The 24,953-nt window shown below is 32.4% G+C and overlaps 1 protein-coding gene across 1 annotated transcript; it reads left to right on the top strand.

Annotated features, from left to right (window-relative positions):
* The first annotated feature begins 19,288 nt into the window (after positions 1-19,288).
* On the top strand, positions 19,289-23,028 carry LOC148610733 (fucolectin-6-like). The gene is made up of 4 exons (XM_088596036.1): positions 19,289-19,500; positions 21,219-21,290; positions 22,175-22,390; positions 22,758-23,028. The coding sequence occupies exons 1-4, from the start codon at positions 19,395-19,397 to the stop codon at positions 22,967-22,969; spliced, it is 606 nt and encodes a 201-aa protein (XP_088452162.1). The 5' UTR covers positions 19,289-19,394; the 3' UTR covers positions 22,970-23,028.
* The last annotated feature ends 1,925 nt before the right edge of the window (positions 23,029-24,953 follow it).

The following is a 24,953-nucleotide window of genomic DNA, read 5'->3' on the forward strand; positions in this document are numbered from 1 at the left end:
TCTGGGAGTACACCAGAGCGTCAACACAGCTACTACTAACTGGCATCACTAACAGAATTCCAGTATGGGGCGGTGGTACAAAATCCGTAAGGATAGTCAAGACCGTAAAACCCCCCTAATCACCATGTGGGGAAAACCTGGTCACAGAGGCATATGTATGATAACTTTTTCATAGCCATGTGAAGAATGTTTGCATTCGTACCTTTACTTCTACATTTCATAAAGCTTTGGGCAATAAATCATTTTTCTCTCCCCTTCCGTAAAAGAGCATTTTACTTTACTCAAACTTATATAAAATTCGGTGATCATCGAGTCTACGAGTATGTTCCGCTGAAAACAGAATAAATAAAGATGGGGCAAATATACAAATCACGTGTTTCCGAGTCTTTCTCAACTACATACAACAATACATGAGTGACTATATGTATATATATCTTCATATCCAGTTAGGAGTCACTAAGGCTTTTCGTGCTTAACTACAGCCAGAGAGACAGATAGACAAACAGACAGATCCCTGAGCAATGCGTTAAAAAGTACAATAGCTGGAACATAATAAGCACGTACATGCACAAATCATTGTTGATAAACTTATCATTACTTTAAGTTAAATCAACAATTCCTATAATATTTGCGAAGTTTTAAATGAGATATATAACAATAAAAAGAAACTTTTTCATAAAAGTTTATGATTACGCATAATAGTAAATTAATGTGGGAAAGTTTAAAGTAAATGCATCTATATAGGTTTTAAACCTCCCGCTATCGACCGCTTTCGGATAGAGCCTCCTGATATTTTATCACACTTTCAGTAATCTCCAATAGTCTTGTCCGCCTCCCGATGGGAGCTTAAATCCTGTCCTTTCGAAATGTTTGCTATTCATCAGTCATAGTAATGTGGATGAATTTGGAAAGTTAAGAAGCCCAGAAGTAACACACTTCAATTTTGAATAAAAACAACAAGGTCTCCTTTTGTAGAGTTTCCGAAGATTAACATCAATGCTAATCGTAACTCCGCTAAAATGCATGAACGCTTGGAACTTGTGTAATACAGATTCGAAAACTATTTTCAATAAATGTCAGGTGGATATACATACCATGCATCCATGACCCTCCTGAGCGGTGCATCATAGTACTTCCTTATGTAACAGGTTTGATATATGTACGGGTATTTTAAATGTCTACATGTTTTTGGCATATGTGTAGGTGAACATTAAATACGAAAGAAATGTTGGAAAATGTACTTTATATACAAGAAACTTAGCAACATTATTTTATACACCCAAAATTGCGTACAATTGACCAGTATTTTGCATACATTAATTTTGCAACATTAAATCCATGAAAGGACAAGTTTGATATGTGCACATTGTTAATATATATGTATTGAAGATTTTTTTTTCCGGATAAAGAAAGCATTGTTGAAAGAACTTTGTTACATAGAACTTTGCTTCATCATTGCAATAACTACATACCCAGAGCCTGGATTTTTTACCGGCAAACAAAGCAAACGGCACCTACTTTCAAAATAAAAACAGGAGCGAGTAAAAAGATTTATTCGCGCTTGATCTTAGAACTTGCAGGATCGCATAATGGAATTAAATGCGTTGCAACATTTATTATAAACAAAATTATCTTTAAACAGCGTGCTACAGGTTTCTATACATTAATGCTTTTACGAGCTTATTTAAAGCCTCTCATTTCTGTACTGCGTTCCACGCAAAAGTAAATCATAATACAGAACAATTTTTCATCGAGGAGATTTAAACGGATATCAGAGAAAACACATATTGAAAACTATTAGATTCAAATATCAAATCTATTGAAAAAATCCCACGTAAATGACAGCAAAGCGGTTCAAAGTAAGTGCATTCACGTGGATCTTTCATATTCCAGATAGAATATTTGAACTCCTGTTTTGTAGTCCTTATCAGGCACTCCCCCACCAAAAAAAAGCCAAAAAAAAAAAAAAAAAAAAAAAAACAACAACAAAAAAAACAAAAACAAAAGCAAAAACAAAAAACAAAAACAAAAAACTAAAAAAAAAATAAAATAAAAACCAAAACAAAACAATAAACAAAACAAAAACAAACAAACAAGAAGATCGCATGAGTCTCACATGGTTAAGGTTTTGCCTGTTGTTGTTAAACAATTTTGACTTGAAAAAAAAAACTTTGGTAAAACTTATCATGAGGATCATTTCATCAATTGAAAGTTTTTTTTACCTATTATAGTTTTAAAGACATTAGTTGAAAACTGTAAAAATACTTCATTTTTCACCTTTCAAGGACAATAACTCTAGAAAGGAGTGTGCTCGAATTTTTATTCGATAACTTATTTGTCCAGTATGCTGGACGTGTGTTTAAAAAAAAATGATCGGCATTTCAACGGGAACAATGGGTGCTCCTCTACTCCCTGACCTATTATTTCACTCTTATGAGGCTGACTTTATAGTTGATCTGATCCGAAAGAAGGAACATGAATTAGCCAGATCCTTTTATCTCACTTTCCGCTATATAGATGACGTTTTATCGTTTAATAATCCTAATTCCAGTCATTTCATACACCGCATCTACCCTAAAGAACTTGACGTGAAAGACAGTACAGACACTGTGAAGTCAGCCTCATATTTTGACCTATACTTAGAGATCGATGGAAAAGGAAAACTATTGACTAAACTATATGACAAACGTGATGACTTTTTATTCCGTCATGTCAACTTTCCTTGCATATGCAGCCATATCCCTAGCACCTGCGTGTGGATATTCCATAGCACTAATCATACGTTATGCCAGAGCTTGCCGTAATTATGCAGACTTTTTTTTTATCGCGCTAGACTTCTTATAACTAGACTTCTTGAAGTAGGTTATGTTGCTACAAGATTGAAGTCTTCTCTACTGTTATGGTCAAATTGTTTAATGTTATTCTCCACATTCCACATCTCCTGGACAGTACAAATATTGAAATGGCCCTCATTATGAACTCGTAGATCGTTACGTAACGTTACATCTACACCATAAAAACCGATTTGTTCAACGTATCATAGTTTTCCTTCTTCTTTTGTCTTACCCAGACTTGACGTTTATTAGCAACTCGATATGTGTTTCTAGAAAAGCAGAGGACACTTACCCTACCTGTGCACATGGTCCATGCACCCAGTTTTTAGTGGAGTTGCTTATTTACTCTATTGCTTAGTACGTTTTATATTGTCTATTGTACAAATGTATGCATTTTGTTCTTTTTTCCCTGTGTGGTCCGAATTATATTGTTTTGATTTCCGCTAGAATCTTGGTTCCTTCGATTACTGTTTCATCACATAATAATACAATACCTGAACCGATCCGTGCAACAAAAAATTGCAATCGGTCATCGATCACCGATCATTGTTCGGTCAGTCATCGATCCGTCAAACAGATCAATTCAACTGGTGATCGCATCACGTGACCAAAGAGCGGTCAATGTATTTTACGCTTTTTGTTGTTTTCTTTGTCAATTGTACACATATTTGCATAATGTAATAGATTTAAACATCAATTTATACTTTCATTCAACATTTATTTAAAATAGATCTTAAGTCATGTTGCATAACAAAACTGCGATCAGATCGGTCACCGGTCATCGGTAATCGATCCGTCAGCGATCAATCAGTCAACGGTCATCGATCCGTAAAATCGTCGCGCGGATCGGTTCAAGGACTGTATATGTCAACTTGCACAAATAGGTGAAAATGCATGCACTAAAAATAAGTTGATTGTACTCAAAACATTAAACATTAAAAAAAAACAAATAATAGACGAAAGTGACTGGAATTGAAATTAAACAAAACACTTCATTCACAAAAAGGTGTAATATGGGTATATAATATAAGTATTATAGGTTAATAGAGTCAGAAATCGTGAGTAATTTATTAAGATCAGTTAATCTATAAGTAACACTAGTTGTATATATTAAAGCACAGTTCTGATTAAATTTTATAGCACGAGTAACATGAAAATAGTGTTTTTTTATTTTCTTCTGTTAAAAAGAAACCAAAGAAAATATTAATTCATGTTTTGACATTTTAAAAAATTGCGGAGATCATCTTTAACCTTAACTCGTTATATTGACAGAAACCTTAAACTCTTTTTACTAGCTTCTAGACTTCTATTTCAGAGACTTGACCAAAATAATTGGATCAGCTTTAGTTAATAGTTTTCCTACTTGTTCGATACCTTTAACTGCATCGGATTTAAAACACAACATTTGAATGAAAAATCACTCAATGAATGACTCCGTTTTTGTGAACACGATATACTCACTTGTATATGCAGATTGTTATTAATGTACATACAAGTTTGTAACATTCAATATATGAAATAAAAAAATATCTCGCATAAAATTAAAGTCAAGAATATGTTTGCATTTAGATGCAGTAGTGCTTTACAGAATATCTTACAATGATATTTCAAACTGATTGTAGATCTATATGTCCGTTAAAATTGTGTTGATGTGTACATCAACAGTACACAGAGCTTGAGCTAAGTCTCTCATCTGATTTTTTTCAGGGTGTTCTACTCTCCATCTGTTTAAATCTCTCTGTTGATGCTGACAATCTTATACTTATCTTCAATCATTTGTAGCCAGAGTGAAGCGCTATGACCGAGTTGAACAGAAAATACAAGACACTTCTCTGATATCTCTTTTGAGATTGCATCAATGTCCCTGTCTGTAACATGTCTTTCAAGTAATGCATCTGTCACGTCTTAAAAAAAGAAAACACTATAATATCTTATCTACTAATTTAAAAGAGTTGAATTTTGATTCGGCTCTTATTGATTCATCGTTCATTGGACATATATTTATTCAAGCCATCATTATAGAGTTGAAAATGAAGTTTAACAAGACAAAGTATAATCATCAGCCATTTGGGGCTTTTTGGAGGAAAGAGGGAAAAATCCAATCGAATCATTCCCGAAATCGATTCTAAATTTACAATGAACTAATCAATGCATTTTCACTCGACTGTTTCAAAGTGACTGTTTCATATATATCATTCTACTTTGAGAACTCTACATGTATGTGAAATAACGATTTTTTATCCATACATTTTTCCTCGGAGGCTTACTTAAAATGAAATCATTAAGCTGTGTGACTTAAGTTCGATAAAAGATGTACAAAAGGCACCTGTTCAACGGAATTTTCATATTTAAATTAAAAAAAAAAACCAAATATTACCAGCGCCGAATACAACAAAATGGATTAGGTAGGCGACATGAATTACACGAATAAAATATAAGAAAAAAAATAAACACATCATGTCTCAATAAAAACCTCAAATCATGAGTGACTTTCAATTTTCTACGAACATATGACCAGGTGAAATTCACAAGGTTAAAAAAGAAACATGATAACCTGTTTAATCCCTCACAACAGTAGGAGTTGGCTGTATTTTGGTTTAACTAATAATGTGTATATCATTTTCAAAACAAAGCAAAAAAAAAACAAAAAAAAAACAAAAAACAAAAACAAAAAACAAAAAAAAACAAAACAAAACAAAACAAAACAAACAAAACAACAAAAAAAAAACAAAAACAAAAAAAACACAAAAAAACAAAAAAACAAAACAAAACAAAAAAAACAAACCTAAAAACAAAACAAAAAACAAAGCAATTTGTATTTTGTCTATATTTTATTTCCATGGTACACATGTAATCTCTAATTGTATGTCTTAAAGGAACAGAAGTTTTGAGCCTGATGAGCAGCTTATGAAGATAAGTTGACCCAAGATTTTTATTACATATAAAATATTGTTTATTGTTCATGACCATACCAGGTATTAAGAGAAAAAAAGAGTGGGAAACACTTTATTTTTTGTAGTAATTTTAAAAAACACAACAGGATTTTATGTGTTTTCCTATTTTTTTTCTTTTTGTTTCTAAATAATTGGCATGATGTGATGGCTGTTAAAGAATTGAAAGGTATCAAGGGTCCCTTGGTTCAGGTTTATGTGTGATTGTTTTATTGGGACACTTGAAAGTGCATTCAAATGGTAATGAACACATTCCACAAATGGTGAAAATAGAAAAGGCGTGTATAAAAATATTTTTGTTGTATAGTCTACTATTAAAATTCTTGATACATCCATGATATTGATTTTAATTGGTATAATCAGAGGGCGTGGATTGATAAATACGTATACATCATTTTGGGACAGTAATTATGTTTGGGGTCTTCAGACCGCAATTAAAATAATTCCAAACAAAAATATAAGGCTTTGATGATGGAACAAATCTTATTTTGACATAATCGATTAGAAAATGAATTATATGGATGGTTTTTAATTTTTGGCCACTCTATACTCGCATAACAAACTTTGAGGCAGTTAACGCTTGTTCATAAATCACTTCGAGGTTCATAAAGCAAAACCTGCCCGAAAGTCGGTTATTACGCATAACCGGGTTAAAAAAATATCATTACAAAATCATGAATAGGTTAAAGTTTGATTCCTCTAACTTGTATGGATATTTACTATAAAAAAAGATATTAAAAGATTCTGGAACAAAACACTGTAGTGCAGTATTGGATATTGTGATAAAAAATACTTTTGTGACTGTTTAAAAACTTACTCATTGGCTTTTCCCTGATCATCTACAAATACAAAAAAAACCTTGAATAACAATACAGACAAGAGAATCTTGATTTTCTCTTTACCTTGTTCCGACATAATAGTTTTGTAAACATCTGAGTAAACACACATTAAAGACTTATTTGCTGGTTTGTTTATTTGGATCAGTTAAAAAAAAGAATTTCAAACAAATACGCGAATGATCGTTTATTCATTCTTATGAAACTGGAATAGGTGAAGATTAACGATCGAAATCAATACAAGTGTCCATAAATTGTATCTATGTTAACAGCATAAATATCATAAAACATACATGGCAGGCTATGTGAACATTTAGATTGACACAGGAATCCTTCAAGGCATCAATGATATCACCGACAGTTCCATCTGTTTTATGTTTCCATTGCCGTCAACAGAGGAATGCAAAGTTCAGTGAATTGTCACCTCTGTCGAGTCTAGTTCGTTCAAGTTCTTCAACTGTTAACACTAGTCTGATGACTAATGAATAGACATCTTCTCGGAAGAAGAGTTGTAGTGCCAGCTTTGAAAGGTGTAAGTCTGTAGGCTTTTCCTGTAAATCGGTTCCACCAAGGCCTGTTTTGAAATTGAAAAGCAAAATTTATCATCGATACATCGATACAAGTATGCCAATGTTAAGACAGAAAAAAAAATAACGTTAAATGAAAGAAATAAAAGAACACATAGACCCTTTTTGGTGCCATCTAATACATTTAAAATCATAATTATTTTGAATATTTAAAACCGCTCTAAGTAGAAAATACTTTAATTACTTTATACAAGATACGAAGTCGGCCTCATATCATGATCTACACTCGGAGCGTCTCGTCGTAACTACGCATACGTTTGGTAGCGCGCTAGACTTCTTACAATTAGACTTAACTTTTTATGAACAACTCGGAGGTTTTTTTTCTAGAAAAGCAGAGGACTCTTACCCTACCGGTACACCTGTTCCATGCTCCCAGTTTTTGGTGGAGTCCGAGTTGCTCATTTACTTTTGTAACTTTGTATGTGCTATTTTGGTTAGTTTATGTCCTTTGTTGTGTTTGTTTGTTTTCCATGTCTGGTTTTGCCTCTGGATGACATTCTTTTAATATCCGCTAGAATCTTGGTTCCATTTATTAAGTTTAATGTCCGATAGAATAATCATAACAAAGGTAAAAATATTGTCCGATAAAAATATTTGCATTCTTGGTAGGCAGAAGGCAGTTATGTTAATCTTTGTGGCTGTTTGTGTTTTCTGTTATATTTTTAGAAATATATCAAAGATTCTCTTTGTTTGCATATATTGCATATATACCTTCACATTCTTTTGCACAACATGATTCCTTCTGAAAACAACCGAAATGAAAATAAAATCAACAATAATATAACAAGAATATATGTCAGAGATGATAACCCCAAAGGGATGAAAATGTCAGCCCAAGGCCACCCATTAGTCTTAAATGAACGACAAGGAGATTCTCATACCACTGGCCAGGTTGCAGCTCGCCCCAAATTATTATTATGGAGAGATACAACGGAAGTACATTTATATATTACAGTTAATAACGAATAATTCCTGACTAGTTTAGTTCAAACACTTATTTCCAGATTTTCTTTAGTTATTACAACAGTGTAAATTCCATGTACATATTTTGAACATAAATGGCTTCGACAAATAAAAGCTGGATAAAGACCTGAAATATACTTTATTCCACTCATTTTCTAGTCTATATATTCAAAACAACAGCTAAGAATATGGTTATCAATCACCACCATTTACTTTATAATTTTGTAATTGACAACCATGTCAAGTACTTTGTTGAATGCCGCCGTTGACAATGTCCGTTTTAGTTTTTACTGAATTAGATTTTCAAAGACAAAAAAAAAAAAATAAATAAAAAAAAACAATGAATACATTTCAGAGAGTATGGAATAAAATCATTAGGATAAAACGCTGCTTTCCAAAATTCATCGATGTTATCTTTTTTTTGGGGGGAAAATTTTTGAACACAAAAGTTCTACGCTTGGAGTTGGGAACAATACCAGAAATTGCGCCTGGATTTTTAAAGCATCGAAATAAAGTGATTGCCTTTCAGTACTGAAAAAAACACACACTTTTAAAACTTTCTGGAGAAAACATTATAAGGGTTTGTGACTGAATATTACTTCTGTTGGAAATAATGGTTTCTATAGAAACTGACGCTGCCCTTGCATGTATATTACTATAAAAACCTACCATGTTTACACGCCACTGCTGTTTTATATTGCTGCCTATTGTGTGTCCGTGTTTGCACACCCACTCAATCTGAGTGTCGTCATAGCAGGGGGATGACATTTCAGGGCAAGCAAATTCGGAGTGGAATGGAACTGTATGTTTATTAACTTCTTCTGATGACGTCAGTCTACAACACTCAAGAATGTCCCTTAAAGTGTTGTTAAGACAATCTGAAATTCCAGCAGCAGTATCACGAATAATCTCAAATCTAGACGAGCTGTATACAAGAAATATGTCAACTCTATCAGGTCCCAACATGACAACAAGGTCAAGGTTTTTCTTTACCCTTAAAACGACCATTCCAGAAAACAGCATGTTCGTATCACTGAACTTCTTTATCTCATGCATGTCTATACAGGAAGCGATCAATCTGTATCCAATAGCCGACGGTATAACCATGGAGTGAAATTTGAACGAAAGACCAAGAACTCTAGTTTTCATGCATTCTGTGAAATAATTTGTGTTGTCAACAGTCTTCACAAGGCTTGGCACATAAAAGATATCAGATTTCATTAGGAACCCCGATTCCGTGTATCGCCTAGGTATTACAAGGATATCAAGATGATTCATGAGAGACAATAAATACAGCTTGTGTTGTAAAAATTGATGTTGTCCTTTCCATATGCCTTCGACGTCCACGCGTTTCAAAAGCCCATATTGATTCATTGACAGCAGTGTTTTAAGACGGCATCCACCACAAAACATTTATTCTGTGATTAAAGATCGTACTGCATCAACCAAAAACTCTGGAGAAATAACGATATGATCGCAAAGTCCCGGAAGTGGGATATAAATTATTTCTCCCTGAGTGTGGTGTAGTTTAAGAAAGATTTGCAAGTCGCTTTCTGATAAGACCTGAATTGGATTTCTCATGTTGATTTGTTTCAAGGCTTCTATTGACATAATTTTATCTTCCTTTTCCACTCTTTTTTTGATCAATAGTTTCAAGTATATCCTAGACTTTGGAAGCTTTTCACCCCATGACGGCTGGCTACATAGTATTTCGACGATAGCCGTCTCTAACTTTTCATATCTTGGGTCATTCTGATCTAGGGCATTAAGACATATTCTATGTTGAAGTAATAAGTAATTTTTTGCAGATGAGTTCTCTAACATTTTCTCTATTTCAGAAGTATGCGTGCAGTCTTGGATTCTACTTCTTCCTATGGAAGACATACATTTGTGATATATTTTTCAAATGAATCAATGTTGCTATATGACTTTCCCGGTTTAATACCTAGTTTTCATTTTCGTTGATTACTATTTTATGAATGTTACTGTGTAAAATTAACAATTTTAAAATTAATTTCCCAGTCAACTCTAAAAACAAAAAGACAATTATATAAATGGTAAGATCGGTTCAACTAAAACATTTTTACCGTCCAAGACCAAAAACACATGTTCAAAATATTTTTAAAGGAAAATGACTTTTAAATATCAATATTACCAGCACTGTTGGAAAAATAACCTTTGGAATTTTGTCTTTTTGGGTACAAGCAACAAGTATCTTTGAAAATTCATCTGATGACCCGTGGGAGTATGACTCGATCGAACTGACCCAAAAGATGTAAAGCCTGTAAATATAAATTAGAAGGATACAAATATGTAAAACAGATATTGAATGATGAAGGTAACTTGTGTGCTTTTTTTATCAAAAGGTACATTCCGAATTTAATACATTTGGGGAAAAATTCCCACAACAGGAACACCCCTTTATTGTCTCGTGATCGATAATGCACCGGTACTGGGAACTTGGCACCGCACTACACCGTACACCCGTAACTTATAGAAAATCAAAATTGAAAATCACAAACAATAAATCAGAGGCAAAAGGTTCCTGAATTTGGAAAGTCTAAAACTAAAAAGCAAATCTCACAAACACAGGATTAAACCCCATTAAAATAAGCATGAATCAAATGTTGAACAAGGAAAACGTAGCAAGCAAACAGACAACAATTAGATACGCACAGTACTACTAACAGTTACTGATATATCTAGACCTCCATTTAACAAAGCAAAACATAACTATACAGTACATAAACCTAGATCATTCAAATTGTATTTATTCATAAGGTTATTATTACATTATCAAATAAAAAAATAGTCGATTTCCGTATACAAAAAATATTCTGAGGAATATGTTACCGGGTCCGACTGTTTCACGAATGCAACCATGAAACAGCACATAAAACTAGTCAGTTTTAAGTAAGTTATATAAATAAACAAACATCCAGACTGAAGTTAAATGACAATTTTGACATACACATAATTTGCACACTTATGGTCAGTCGACATACCTGAGTGTGTATTATGATTCCCATTTCAAGTAAAAATTACAGTCAACGAAAATGTTATTTATTTACCTCTAGAAGTTGGTTTTCCGTGTCGTCCTGGTATAAAGCTTTCAGTCTCTATTTCCTTAGTTTCATCAATCACTAAGATGTATATTCCTCTGTATGTAAGAAAAGACTGGTGAGTTGAGTAGAAAACTATTTGGCCTCCGAAGTCCATCATGTTGATTGGTGCCAATGAATTGATCAATAAGACCTTTTCTATTTCTAAGAATTGCCTTTTGTTGTATTTGCTCGATGGTTTGTATGGTAGGCTTTTCAAGACCTAATACTTGTTGAATTCTTTCAAAGAATGATTCCTGAAAGATGTTGCCATTCGCATGTGGTATATACATTTCGGGTGTGTGCCATCGATCATCACTTTTTTCTGTATTTCTTTCTGATTTTCCGCCTTCAGATTTTGTGTCGGAACTCTTGACCCAATGACTACAACTTCATTTTCGTTGATAGTGCCCAAATTCGGTAGAACTATCTTTGGTCTGTTAGCCAGGTCTTTAAAGGCTATGTCTTCAACATCTAGTACTGTAAATACGAAAATCTTAGATAAGTTGTTGCCTTTAAATACAGATATTTATGCAAATTAACGACGTACTGAGGAGTATGATCATGTGTACATGTATGGTCATTTGATCTGGTCTTATGATCTGGACATATAAAAGCAACTAAGTCGCATCTCACGTTCGCTTGGACCAAACGAAAAGATAAGACCGTTAATTTGAAAACGCTTTAGAATATTTGGTTATATTAATATTGTTAGAGACAAACAATAAAACCAAAAACGTATCTATAGGCATTTTACACGTGAAGTATCTTTTTTAATATATTATCTTTATATAACAAATAAACCACGTTTTCGTATGTTCCAATTCTCTATTCCGCATGCTCTTGCTGAATAGTCGTATAAATTTCCACCTACATTCATTGGGAGTTTACCCATTGACGACCTGTTTTAATTACATTTTTTACAACAAATATATCTTATTGCATGATTAGGACAATCATGCCTGTTTCAACCAATACTTTCGTCATGAAAAAGAAAAGAAAAAAGAATTAAAACTAACTTCACAAAGTTGAATAGTTTTCAAAAGGAAACTTGGGACCTATTGTATTATCAGCGTACCTTGAATAAATTTGAAATATTTTGACATTTTGTTCTTCTTCAATACCAAGCGGTGCCTTTCCCTATTGAATATAACACAATGTAAAATAAAGAAAACCAGATAATTATAGATTGTTTCATTACATTTTCTATATTGGCTTTTGAATCAAAACAAGACACTCATATAAGGAACGTGAACTCTGCTCGGGGTCTGATATTGGACAAAAGCTGAGACAATGGACGATGGTGCAATGATGTAACCTTGTTATTACATATTTGAATCAAGCCGTATTTAAATGCAATTTCTCCATTTATAAACAGATTATTTGCTTTATAATCAGAACGTTACTTTTTTCAATGAAGACGTTACCAGTTACAATGGGCTGAAGTCGAGAACGACGATGTTCGATGTTCACGCCTTTTACGCCAAGTTTTAAGTCTTGGGCTAATTTCGGCTTGTAATGTTCGGTTAAGAGCGAAAAAAACTTATATGTATTAATATATATTATTCATAAAAAACAACCTAAGAAAACGACAAGACAATGCTAATACAATATTCAATATAAAGATTTTATATTTTGGTAAGAAATGTCTTAACACATACTAACCTGCGAGTCCCTTTCATCCAGAAGAGCCCCATTCCTAAGTAAGAACTTTGTTGAGGAGGATAAGTCACCAACCTTTGCTGAGAGATGAAGTGCAGTGTGTCCCTGATAAAGTCAGTAAAGATAAGACAAATGAAATATACAAAAGAAAATCGTATTTTACACTTGTAAGATTAAATATGTATTAAATACTTACATGTATATGTATCAAGTGATACACAATTAAATGATATGAAACAAGCATGAAAGAGAAGCTTTCTACTTTTCATTTTACCATCATAATCCTTACGAATAATTTTGCAATTCTGTGGTACAAGTAAAATGGAAAAAATATTAAATGCACAAATATACAAATACAGGAAAAAAAGAGATTAATTATATGAACAGATGCTATAGTGTAAGAATGTAATACAATTTTGTTTAAATTACGGTACAAATGTTGGTCATTTGCGAAGAGTTGCTAAAACATTTTTTACACGCAAAAAAAAATAAAGCAATTGTTTTGTATGTTTAAGAAAAAAATATGAAAAAAATGTAGTTTTGATATAAAAATTAATATATCGGTAAAATTGGGCACTAACGAAACAAAAAAAAATTAAAAAAAATAGAAAAAGATAAAAAATAAAACAAAAATCTTTGAATAATCAAAATTTACAACTAAGAGTTTTTATCATTTTATCGCTTCTCAATTTTATACGTTACTTGTAAGAGGAAAACTTCCCATTTCATAGAAAATGGGGAATGGGAATTGGAAATGTGGATGGTGTATGGGGAGATTGGACTTTTGATAGGCATTTAGATTTAGGGAGTTTTCAATACGGAATTTGGAATGGGTTATGCTATGTGAAATATGGGAAGTTGATATCATTCAATAGCTGTAATACAATAACAACAATTTGCATCTTTGTAAAGTGTTGATATGTATGGCTTCAATGTAAACTATTCGGTTTTACAGTAATTACCTCTGAATTTGTGTTGTGAACAATTTCATCGATTTGCACGAACTCTGATATTGTGTCAAACTTCACACTGAATCTGATTGCAGAATGAAGCTATGCCTGGTATATGGAAGAACAAATAAAAGAATAAACAAAAACAAACATTAAAAAAAAGCAAATACAATGGAGTGATTTCCCAAACTTTTATATCGAACCAGCTTAAATGAAAAAAATCTACTTAATTTGCTTTAGAATTACGTGGCAAAGGGGTTTTTCTGCAAAATCACTATGTAGATATAAAAAAAAATATGTTTTTTAGACACTCAAAAAATAAACGTATGATATTAATTTGTTTACAGGCTTAAAATAATATTAAAAATAAGTAGTTTAAATCACGAACTGCCCAAGATATTTCTATATGAATTTTATTTGGTATAAAGTTATAAAAAAAAATTGATATTGTAGCAGCAAAAGAATAAAATATTTGAAACATTTCCCGACCAAGGTCATTCAAGTGGTAGGTTCAAACCTCCGACATTTTTTAGAGTTTAAGTAAGTCAAGTATGAGAAATTAACATGAAAAACACAATATTTCATTCAGATTCTTATTAAAAATTCCGATTATTTCATTTTCAATTATAAAAGGCTATTGCAGATCCTCGAGATTGAGGACTACATGGCTTAACAACGTGACTGTTCTTGCATGAACTCTTCATTTAAATATGGTACTTCTGGTCACGTCATAACGGAAAATTTAAACGTCATCAAAAACGAACCTCTACGTAAGATCCTTTCTAAAGGTCCAAAATACCGTGTACCACGCTCTATAAACTTTAAAGTTTTTATGGATTCCACGGAGAACTTTGCAAGACAATGAACAAAACGAAAATAAGAAAACATTGAATATCTGTCAGAGAGTGTAAAGGCTATGAGGTCTTTAATATTGGAGTCCGAGTTGCTCATTTGCTTTTGTGACTTTGTATGTGTGATTTTACTTACTTTATGTTCTTTGTTGTGCATTTCTGCTTTCCATGTCAGGTCTTTGTCCTTGGATTACATTCTTTTCATTACCGCTATAACCTTGGTTCCCTTGATTACTCTTTCAAAAACACTATACATCGTTGGTACTAAAAAAAGAAAAAAATAAAGACGTTACACCGAGATACAAATATGTAGTTTTGGTAGAGATTCCTCATACTTTGTAAAAACAAATTCAAATCATCCAAATTTACTGATGAAGATAATAACAAATACTGGATTTTTTGATCGACAACATATTTGTCCGGTGTTGAGGACGCGTTTTAACAAACAAGCTGCATTCAAATAAGATAAATTGTGCTCCTCTACTTGCTGACCTATTTCTTCTCTCTTATGCGGCTGTCTTTATAGCTGATCTGATCCAAAAGGAGGAACATCATTTAGTTGGATCATTATATATTTTTGTCTTTGTTGTGAGTGTCCGTTTTCCATGTCTGGTCTTTGTCCCTGGATTACTTACTTTTAATTTCTGTTAGAATGTTGGTCCCCTTGATAACTCTTAAGTCGCAGTGTCCGCTATATCGGTGAGGTATTATTATTAAACAATCATACTTCCAGGGATTTGATACATCGCATTTATCCCAAAGAGCGTGATCATATGAGATAAAGGATACTACAAACTCTGTGAAGTCAGCCTTATTTCTTTACCTAGACTTAGAGATCGATCGATGGTAAAGGAAAACTATTGACCAATCTATACGACAAACGCAATGACTTTTCTTTCCGTATTGTCATCTTTCCTTTCATCTGTGACAACATCACTACAGCACCTGCGAATGTTCATATCACTCATACGTGTTATGCCAGAGCTGACCGTTACTACGCAGACATTTTGTATTGCGCTAGACTTCTTACAATTAGGTTTTTTGAACAGGGTTGCTACAGGATTGGTCAATACTACTGAAGATTCATGGTCGTCATCATGAACTCGTGGATCGCTACGTTGTATCCATCTGCACCATGATTTGTTTAACGTGTCATAGTCTTCCTTTCATCTTTTGTTAACCCCTAACCTAACATTTATTAGAAACTCGGCGGGTGTTTATGGAAAAGCAGAAGACGCGTTCCTTACTGGTGCACCTGGTTCATGCTCCAAGTTTTTATTGTTTTTTTGTTGTATTTTTATTGTTGCTTAGTTATGGTTTATTACTTTGTATGTATTATTTTTGTTATTTTTATTTTCTTTGTTGTGTTCGTCTATTTTCCATATTTATTCTTTGACCCTGGATCACATTCTTTTGTATACCGTTAGAATCTAGGTTCCCTTGATTACTATCAGAAACGATTATTTATTTCATATTTATTAATAAAACCAAACATAATGTTACAGGCTATTTATTTCCTCAAATTTACACGCAGCTAGCTAGAGCGGTGTTTGACTCTGATAAAGAAGTAATGCTTGTTCAGTGATATAATGAAATCATTTCTTTTGAAAATTGAGATCTTAGCACGATGAATAAAATATGCATTATGGAAAATAAATAAAATTGCATATAAATTCAAATAGGCAAAAAAACGTAAAAAAAAAAAAACAATCGACGAAGAAATATTCTTATAATTTCAAAAAAAAAAAAGAAAAAAAAACAATTGTCAATAAAATATACAGAGTATTCCTAGGTGAACTATTCCGGTGAATACCATAAATATTTCTATATAACAAGAATAGGTATGGTGCATATATGTCAAAAAGACAACGACCCAACAAGGATTACAATGCCAGCCTAAGGTCACCCATTGGTCTTCAATGAAAGACGATAAAACTTAATACAACTTGTATTTTCTTTGAGATATTATCGGTATTAATAAATGTTTGGTCCTTATAATGCCAGTGGACTTATGGAAGAATTCTTGTCAGGTACTTAAAAAATGTGATAGGAAGATAGGAAATTCTCAAGCTAGACAACATTGTATAAAAGAAGTCTTAAAACCAATACCATCAAAATAGGAAGCCAAACCCTTCGGTGTTTTAGGCATATTGAATTTCGTAAAACTGCAAATTGTGATAAATATGAGAATAAACTTTGATATGAATCGGGAAGACGGAAGCACCAGCCAGAAAGCCAAATCCATCATCTGAAGGTTCTACCTTTGTCTTTACAAACGAATGAAGCACCAGGAAGCCAAATCCATCACCTGAAGGTTCTACCATGGTCTATACAAAAGAATGAAGCACCAGGAAGTCAAATCCATCACCTTAAGGTTCTACTATAGTATATATAAAAGAATAAAGAACCATTCTTCATTAAAGCTAAATATGATCATCTCATTTAAGTATTTATTGCTTGATTCAAGCATTTCTTCCACAAAGAAAGATTTCTTATTGCATGTATTATAATTCTGATATATATGTTCCCAGTACTATATAAAAATGCAGCTTTCAATTTTCATTATGTTACAGCCGTGAGTAGTATAAAGTAGTAGTAGTTGTATAAAGCGTGAACTAATTACGGTTGAGTTCGAATCTCTGTCAACTGTCTTAGTTACTTTGCATCGTATATTATATCAGAAACTTTTTTTTAAAATTTGGATTATCTCCCTTTTTTGAAAGGGGTAAATGTTTAAGTCGTAACGATTTTAATGCGTTTTTTTTTCTTGTAGTAAATTTCATAATTGTGTTATAATGTGAATTTATTATTAATGATCAATAATATAAGTCTATATTGATATCAAATCAAATCAATAATCAAAATAAAGACATCATTAACTTTAAAATGTCAGTTACATGCACACTTACTCAAATTTACCTTTAATCTAATTTTTATTTATGATTTCGGTGAAACAGTCCAAATTCGATGTAACTGGTGTAGAAATATAAACTGATTAACATTTTGTTTTTGTGTAATTTTGATACAATATCTAGTATATTCATTAATTTTTTTTTTATGTCCATATTTAATAACTATAAAAATATTTAAATAGATTTTTTTTAAACTCATATCAACTTGACGACTTGAATTTCCACGAAAATACCGAATATAAAGTATCTATATTGTTTAATGGTTTCCACTTGTATCATTTTATCGAAATACGTTTTTTTTTTCCATTCAATTTAAAGGTAACACATTATTACTTGAAATTTAAGCATTAGATATGACATAAATACAAAAAATACCAGTTTTGTATATCGTAAATTTCAATATGCTGTGCACGTGTTTCAAGGAGTAACCTCTCATCAGCAGCATTAAAATCAAATATGTAGGAAGATCATAATAAAACAAAATAGTTGTATATAAGAAGTACTCATAACCAAATCTATCGAAAGAGAAAGCCAAATCCATCACCAAGAGGTTTTACCCTATGCAGCAATGCAAGGAATGAAGCCTCGGTGTTTTACGTATTTTTAAATTTGGAATACTGCAAGATTTAATACAAAACATACCAACAAAATCTTTTGTATACGCAAAGTCGCTCATAGTCCATAATTGTCAAAATATAACTATAGAAATAAAAAAAGGTATCACGCCAAATATTGTGCTGCATCAGATTAAAGTGTCTCTACTTTTTATGTTCAATGCACGCACAAGGGTTCAAAGTTTTACATATTTATAAGTTATTTATTTTTTCGAATAAAACATAAAGATAAATGCAATTATAAATTAGTTGCATACTTTAGCCTCAATATTAATTACTTCATTTGATTGCATACAACCGTAAAATTAGGTGTTTGTTACAAGAGTCAAGGGAACCAAAGTTCTAGTGGGAATGAAATAATGTAATCCAGGGACAAAGACCAGATATGGAAATCAGACACACACAGCAAAGAACATAACATTATCACATAATAAAAGGAAACAAAAGTAAATGAGCAACTCGTACTAAAACTGGGGGCATTGACCAGGTGCATCGGTAGGGTAAACATCCTCTGCATTTTATAGAACCACCCGACGAGTTGCCCATAAAGTCAAGTTCAGAGGAGATTAAACTAGATAGAAAACTAAAACACGTTAAACAAATCCGTTTTTTATGGTGCAGATGGATACACCGTATCGATCCACGACTTCATGATGACGACCATAAAATTTCTGTAGTGATGTCTTCAATTTTGTAGCAACATAACCCTATTCAAGAAGTCTAATTGTAAGACGTCCAGCGCCAATCAAAAAAGTGGTTAGGACAAGCTCTTTCCATATGAAAACTCCTCACGCACGTCTTTAAAAAAAATGTACTGATATCTATATGACATATTTATTACTTACAAAAATTATCATCAGATCAATGTTAACTTTATGGAATTTGTTTAACACGGTGGGTAATAGATACTTTGAAAATAACCCGATTTCAATAACGCAGCATGTGTTCAAATTATATCATAGCTTAGTCTTCATTGAATCAAATGACAACAAAACATATAAATACAGCCAGTGCCACTCATTCCACGTGTAAGTTGTTTACCTTTTGGTGCTTGTAGTGCTAGTCTCAAATAAGGATTCCCTTTCTTGTTTGCAAGAAGCTTCATCCAAGAACGAAACGTCGTTGCAGAGATAATGTTAGGTTTAGTTTTACTGCAGCTTTCTGTAATAACACTTCAGTTATGTGGACAGTGCTTGTCAACAACAAACACGATAGGAGTGTCACACGGGCGGTATGGAGGTAAGTCAGGAGGTTGAAGTCAGTTTGTCCTATTACGCGTTATCAACAGGAGTTATCCAACAATTATCCACACGCTAAACACCAATATGACAATTCTGGTCTGCCAAATCAGAGTAAATTATTCCTACACCATTGTTCTATAACTATTACTATCTGTAACTTATTAACTTGCATTTCAGATACGAACCAGTTAAAATGGGTTCATGGTTGGAAATTCTATCAATTTCTTTTTTTTGGTGTTTTGTTTAAAATGTTATAAGTAACAGAAAATAACATGTTTTTTTATGTAACATTTGTCGTTAAGAGGTAAAACATTTTATAGAGTGTACTAGTACTAGAATTCAAAATTAGGGGAGTAAATGACATTTATATCCAATAGCAACTGTTGGATTTTCAATGTGGATTATCCCGAATAGCAAACAAATAGAATGAATAATTGTATACTTCATCTTATAGACATATAAAGGAACTTAATAACAGAAATAAAAACATGTGTTGCCTGCTTTGGGATGTATAGCATATTACAGAATTTGCTATTTAACATGACAAATACTCTTCTTTGATCTGTATAAATAACTATAAAGGTAAGATACGTACTATCAACAGGAGTTACCTGTTAACAAAGTATTGACATGAACAGTTATTGCTCTCAATTTATTTTGGCTGTAAATGTTGTCTCTTACTACACTAAATACTCTATTTGATCAGGTCTTTCAATTAATGTAGATGAAAACAACAGACAAATATTTGATTTTAATTTTGTAAAATAAATCAACATACAACAAGTACTTGAAACGATTTCTAAATTGGAAACAGAAAAGGGGTGGCCGAGGTGTTGAGAAAAAAAAAAGTTAATTATCCCTTTAAGGGTCATATGCCTTACATTTTTTATTCAAGATTTTGTCGTGTGTATTTTATATAAAAATCTCCATTTGCGATATTAATCATTGTATTATCTGAAAATATAATTTTAAATCCACAAATTTGTCTTAAAATGTAACAGTCATTTCTGCTTGTTTGTATGAGATAGTATTGCATTTAAGTAAATATAAGAGAACGATTTCTGTAGCACTAATGATATAAATATGTACTGTTTCAACCACAAAAAATAGGAATATTTGTCAGGATGTCAGAATGACACAAAGCTTTTGATATTCATAGACCCAGTTAAGGCGGGATACAAAAAAGCAGGTTTGAAACGGTAATCAAATCATAATCAAGGAATAATGACTAGACAACGAAAACAGTAATACACACAAAAGACATGAAATGAACAGAATAACATGCACATCTAAACCCAACCATGTAGTCATAAAATAATATTTCTGTTGTGGGTATTATTGACCATTTACTACTCTTACAGCATCGTAAGCATCCGCATAAATCTAGATATTCAAAGCTATACAATTGAAAAAACAGTTGTTTACCATTTTTGGGATATGTTAATGTTTAAAATTTGTGTCCGAAATGATCGCTTTCTGCAAACTTTATCATACAAAAACAATAATGATTTCAAGAAAATGTAATGACAAATACAATAATAATAAATATTTCAATTTATTTTTTATTTTCGAACCGTCACGTTGACCAGAAGCTGCAATATTTATTTTTCTTTTCAAACGAGAGCACTATTTCTTTTGGAAGACATTCCTGCCGTAGAAAATGAAGAAAGTTGAAATCGTATTTGTTTATATGCATTGTCTGTTTTATTAAAACAGATGATAAAATCATACACTTGCTGAAACGCATAGATACTAAAGTGGATGAGATGTTCCATGCACTTAATGGAGGTAATATATGAATACGATTTTATATTGTTTTAATATAAAAATCAATGAAAATCTAAACCATATTGCTGTTCATTGCTTTGTGCTTGCCTTGACTATTTACTGTGACCGTAAATATTTTTTGCGCAAACGTAGATAGAAAAAAAAACATCGAAAAATGGCAGGTACATATAACAGTATTTATCCAAGACTTGGAGTTAAGAAATTAAGAAATTTTGAAAACATGGAGAATAGTGGGGAAGGATTTTTCGTCCTATTGTTGACATACACAGATATCTACGGTCATCGTCATGGCTTTATCTACCAACAGAGTGTTCCTTTCTATTATGTGTTAGACCTCCAACTGCAATCAAAGTTAATTTTTCTCTCTATCGAACTAGACCTTGACTGCAATGTTGTTGTCTTTTGAACATCTAAGCTCACTTCAATGTTAATAAGGTTTGCGTTCTTTGTTTTTCGTGATAACTTTTAATATTTTTTTCCTGTTGTGTTCATTTTGTTTGTTCGTGTATTATAATATGCTGATGATCCTGGGTTGTTCCTTCGTCTGAAAAGACAATAAGTCTTTGTTGCTCGTATATTCTTTGAAAAATAATCTATAAATCATAAATACACTTTGATTATCTAATAACTGAGACACGCAACATTTAAAATAAAAAACATATTATGTGTATTTATGTATCGTTATGGTATAATAAAGTATATTTACAACCGATTTTCGGAAAAAATAAAAAAAAATGTATATGCATGATTAGATGTGATGCATTATTTGTTCAAGCACATTAGTTAAATATACTAGAACGAAAATTCAAAAGGCTATATATAAGTATTATGACTTTTGGTTTATGGTTAATGAAATTTTCCTGAAGCTGTTTTATCTTTTAAAGGCAATGGTTTAAAGCATCTGCGTGAAGTTGCATTCAGAAAAACTGCTCAACAAAGTTCTCAGTGGTCTGCTGCATATCCTGCAAAAAACGCATTGGACGGTAATTATAATAGTGTTCAACACACTTTAGAAGAAACAGGACCGTCTTTAACCATAGACTTGGGTCGGAACTATAAAATCGTTAGAATCGATGTATACAATAGAAAAGACTGTTGTGGTAAGTTTACCTACATTATGTCTTTCATGAAATGTATATTCCATTAAGAAAGGTACTTACCTCGTCAGACAAAAAAAAAGATACACATGATGTTTGATTCACAATACATGTATTTTTTTTCTTATTTCATAATTCATTATGTTTGTGTTTGAGTTCCTTTGACAATTAGATAAGTACATTGTTTATTTTTTCCTTACATTGCATTTATTATTCTTGATTTTTTTGAACGATTGTCTTCATCGTGAAGATTTAATTTCGAACGTAACTACGCTGTCAACCAAACAGAAAAACATATTTGTTAGTGCCTTAAGAAAAAAAAATTCACCTGAAGAAAGTAAACGAATTCTTGAATTTGATTTTTGTACAGGGGAAAGACTTCGTGATCTTGACATTTTGCTTGGTACGACGTCCAATGGACACATGTCATTATGTGCACATTACATAGGACCATCAGAAACTGGATCCCACTTAGTTTTCTATTGCAACAATACAAGATATGCACGATACGTAAAACTGAATATAAAAGGATTCGGGTATTTGCAAACCGCTGAGGTCAAAGTTTATGCTAGAGATAATTAGATTTTGTTTAATAATGTCTGAATATTTATTAAATAAATCCTTCGTTTATTTTGTCATCATTCATTGTTATGTATCTATCATCATGGGATAGTGTCTTTTATTATTGTAAACTGTCATATTTTCGTACAAAATTGTATTTTTTTTTTTGTGGTTTGTTCCAACCAATTTACTTCTGCATAGCATAAAATCTGTTGTTTTTGTCAAAATATACAATAATTAACATCGAAAACGATATTTGCGCAATCTTTATGCTTGGTTTAACCGCGAAAAGAGTGAAAATAAAACTGCTGCGAAAGTATCCCACTTCCGAGATATTTTTTTACGTTGGAAGTCCGGTTATCTAGACGGACTTTACAATTGAGTAATTTCAACTTGCACATTGATTGACACAAGATCTGTAGATCTGCAGGAATAACTGAACTCTTTTAACATTTGATTTGATACAGCTTACAAGAATCAATTTAATTGTCCACAAAAGTTATTTTATCTCGACCCCAAATAAAAATGCCGTCTGTTGAAAAGAAGTACTAGACCCCACTATTTTACGGAAACGGAGGTTTGCACTGTAAAAGCCTAGCCCATATTCTACCAATAACCTTACATGACAAATTTTAACAATATTCTCTAAAGATAATCTACCTTTATTTATTAGTGAGAATTGAGAGTTCAAAACATATATACAAAGTAAAAAAAAATGAGCAACCCTCAGGTGTACCGATATTTAATGGTCAGATACCAATAATTCTATGACAGATGGATAGAACTGGTGTAACTGTTCATTCTTAAATTATATGTGACACATTACATTGTATTTGCAGAAGCTATAAATGTTCCCATTTCAAGTATCACGAATCCTCTGCTAAAATATACGTTGAACGATAACCGATCGATCAATACCTTACAGTTTTGTTAAATATCCTTTTAGTCCTAGTAGGTAGTATGATTTAATCTAAGCGTTACACGATTTGACGGATGGATGAACGCTGATAAGTTGATCGCCGACGAATCGATAACCGATGACTGGGGACCGATCTTATTGCAGTTTTGTTATGTAAAGTGACGGATGATCTGTACAAAATAAAAAAAAAGTTAAATAGAAGTATTATTTGATGTTCAAATCTATGGCATCAAGAGAATATGTGTAAAATTGACCATGAAAACAACGAAAACTGTAAAATGAAGTGACAGATCTGTAGTCACATGATGTGATCGTCGGTTAAATGGATCAGTTTGACGGATCGATAATGGATCGGAAACAGATCGGTGATCGATGACCGATCGCAATTTGTGTTGCATGGATCTGTTCAGGTATTTTGAAAATAGGTTGTTAATAAACACGCTGAGAAATGTCATAAATTGCCATATTTTTATCAACGAAAACGAGCTACTTTTAAACTCAACTTAATACGTGAAAGGATAAGGGTACATAAGGTGATGTAGCGCCTACTAGAAGAAATGACTTTATCTCCTTTTAATAAACTCAAAATTGTTCCATTTTTGAAATTGAAAAAAAAAATTCACCTGCGTTATTAAAAAAAAATCAAAGGAGAAAATTCATTTTCGTTTATAAAAGAATTAAACAGTTATATGCATATTCAGTCAGTATATGTGGAATAAAGTAAAACAAAATAATTACACCTTAGTGTTATGTTTTATGCTATCTGTTAGATATATATATTAACAACCAGTTGACGCACTCCTAGACAGTTAGAGTCGGTAACCGCGCTCGCACCCACGTGGGGTCTGGGAGTACACAAGAGCGTCAACACAGCAGCCCAGCCGCTAGTAGGACATATTCTGACTGAGTAACTCGGTCAGGTATCCCGAAGACTGGGTTCCGCTTCCTTCTACCACTAACTGGCATCACTAACAGAATTCCAGTATGGGGTAGTAGTGCAAAATCCGTAAGGATAGTCAAGACCGTAAAACCCCTCTAATCATCATGTGGGGAAAATCTGGTCACAGAGGCATACGTATGATAACT

The sequence above is a fragment of the Perna viridis genome, chromosome 8 (genome assembly GCF_037379345.1).
Source record: "Perna viridis isolate PV_CMFRI_1.1 ecotype Kerala chromosome 8, ASM3737934v1, whole genome shotgun sequence".
Taxonomy (NCBI): Eukaryota; Metazoa; Mollusca; class Bivalvia; order Mytilida; family Mytilidae; genus Perna; species Perna viridis.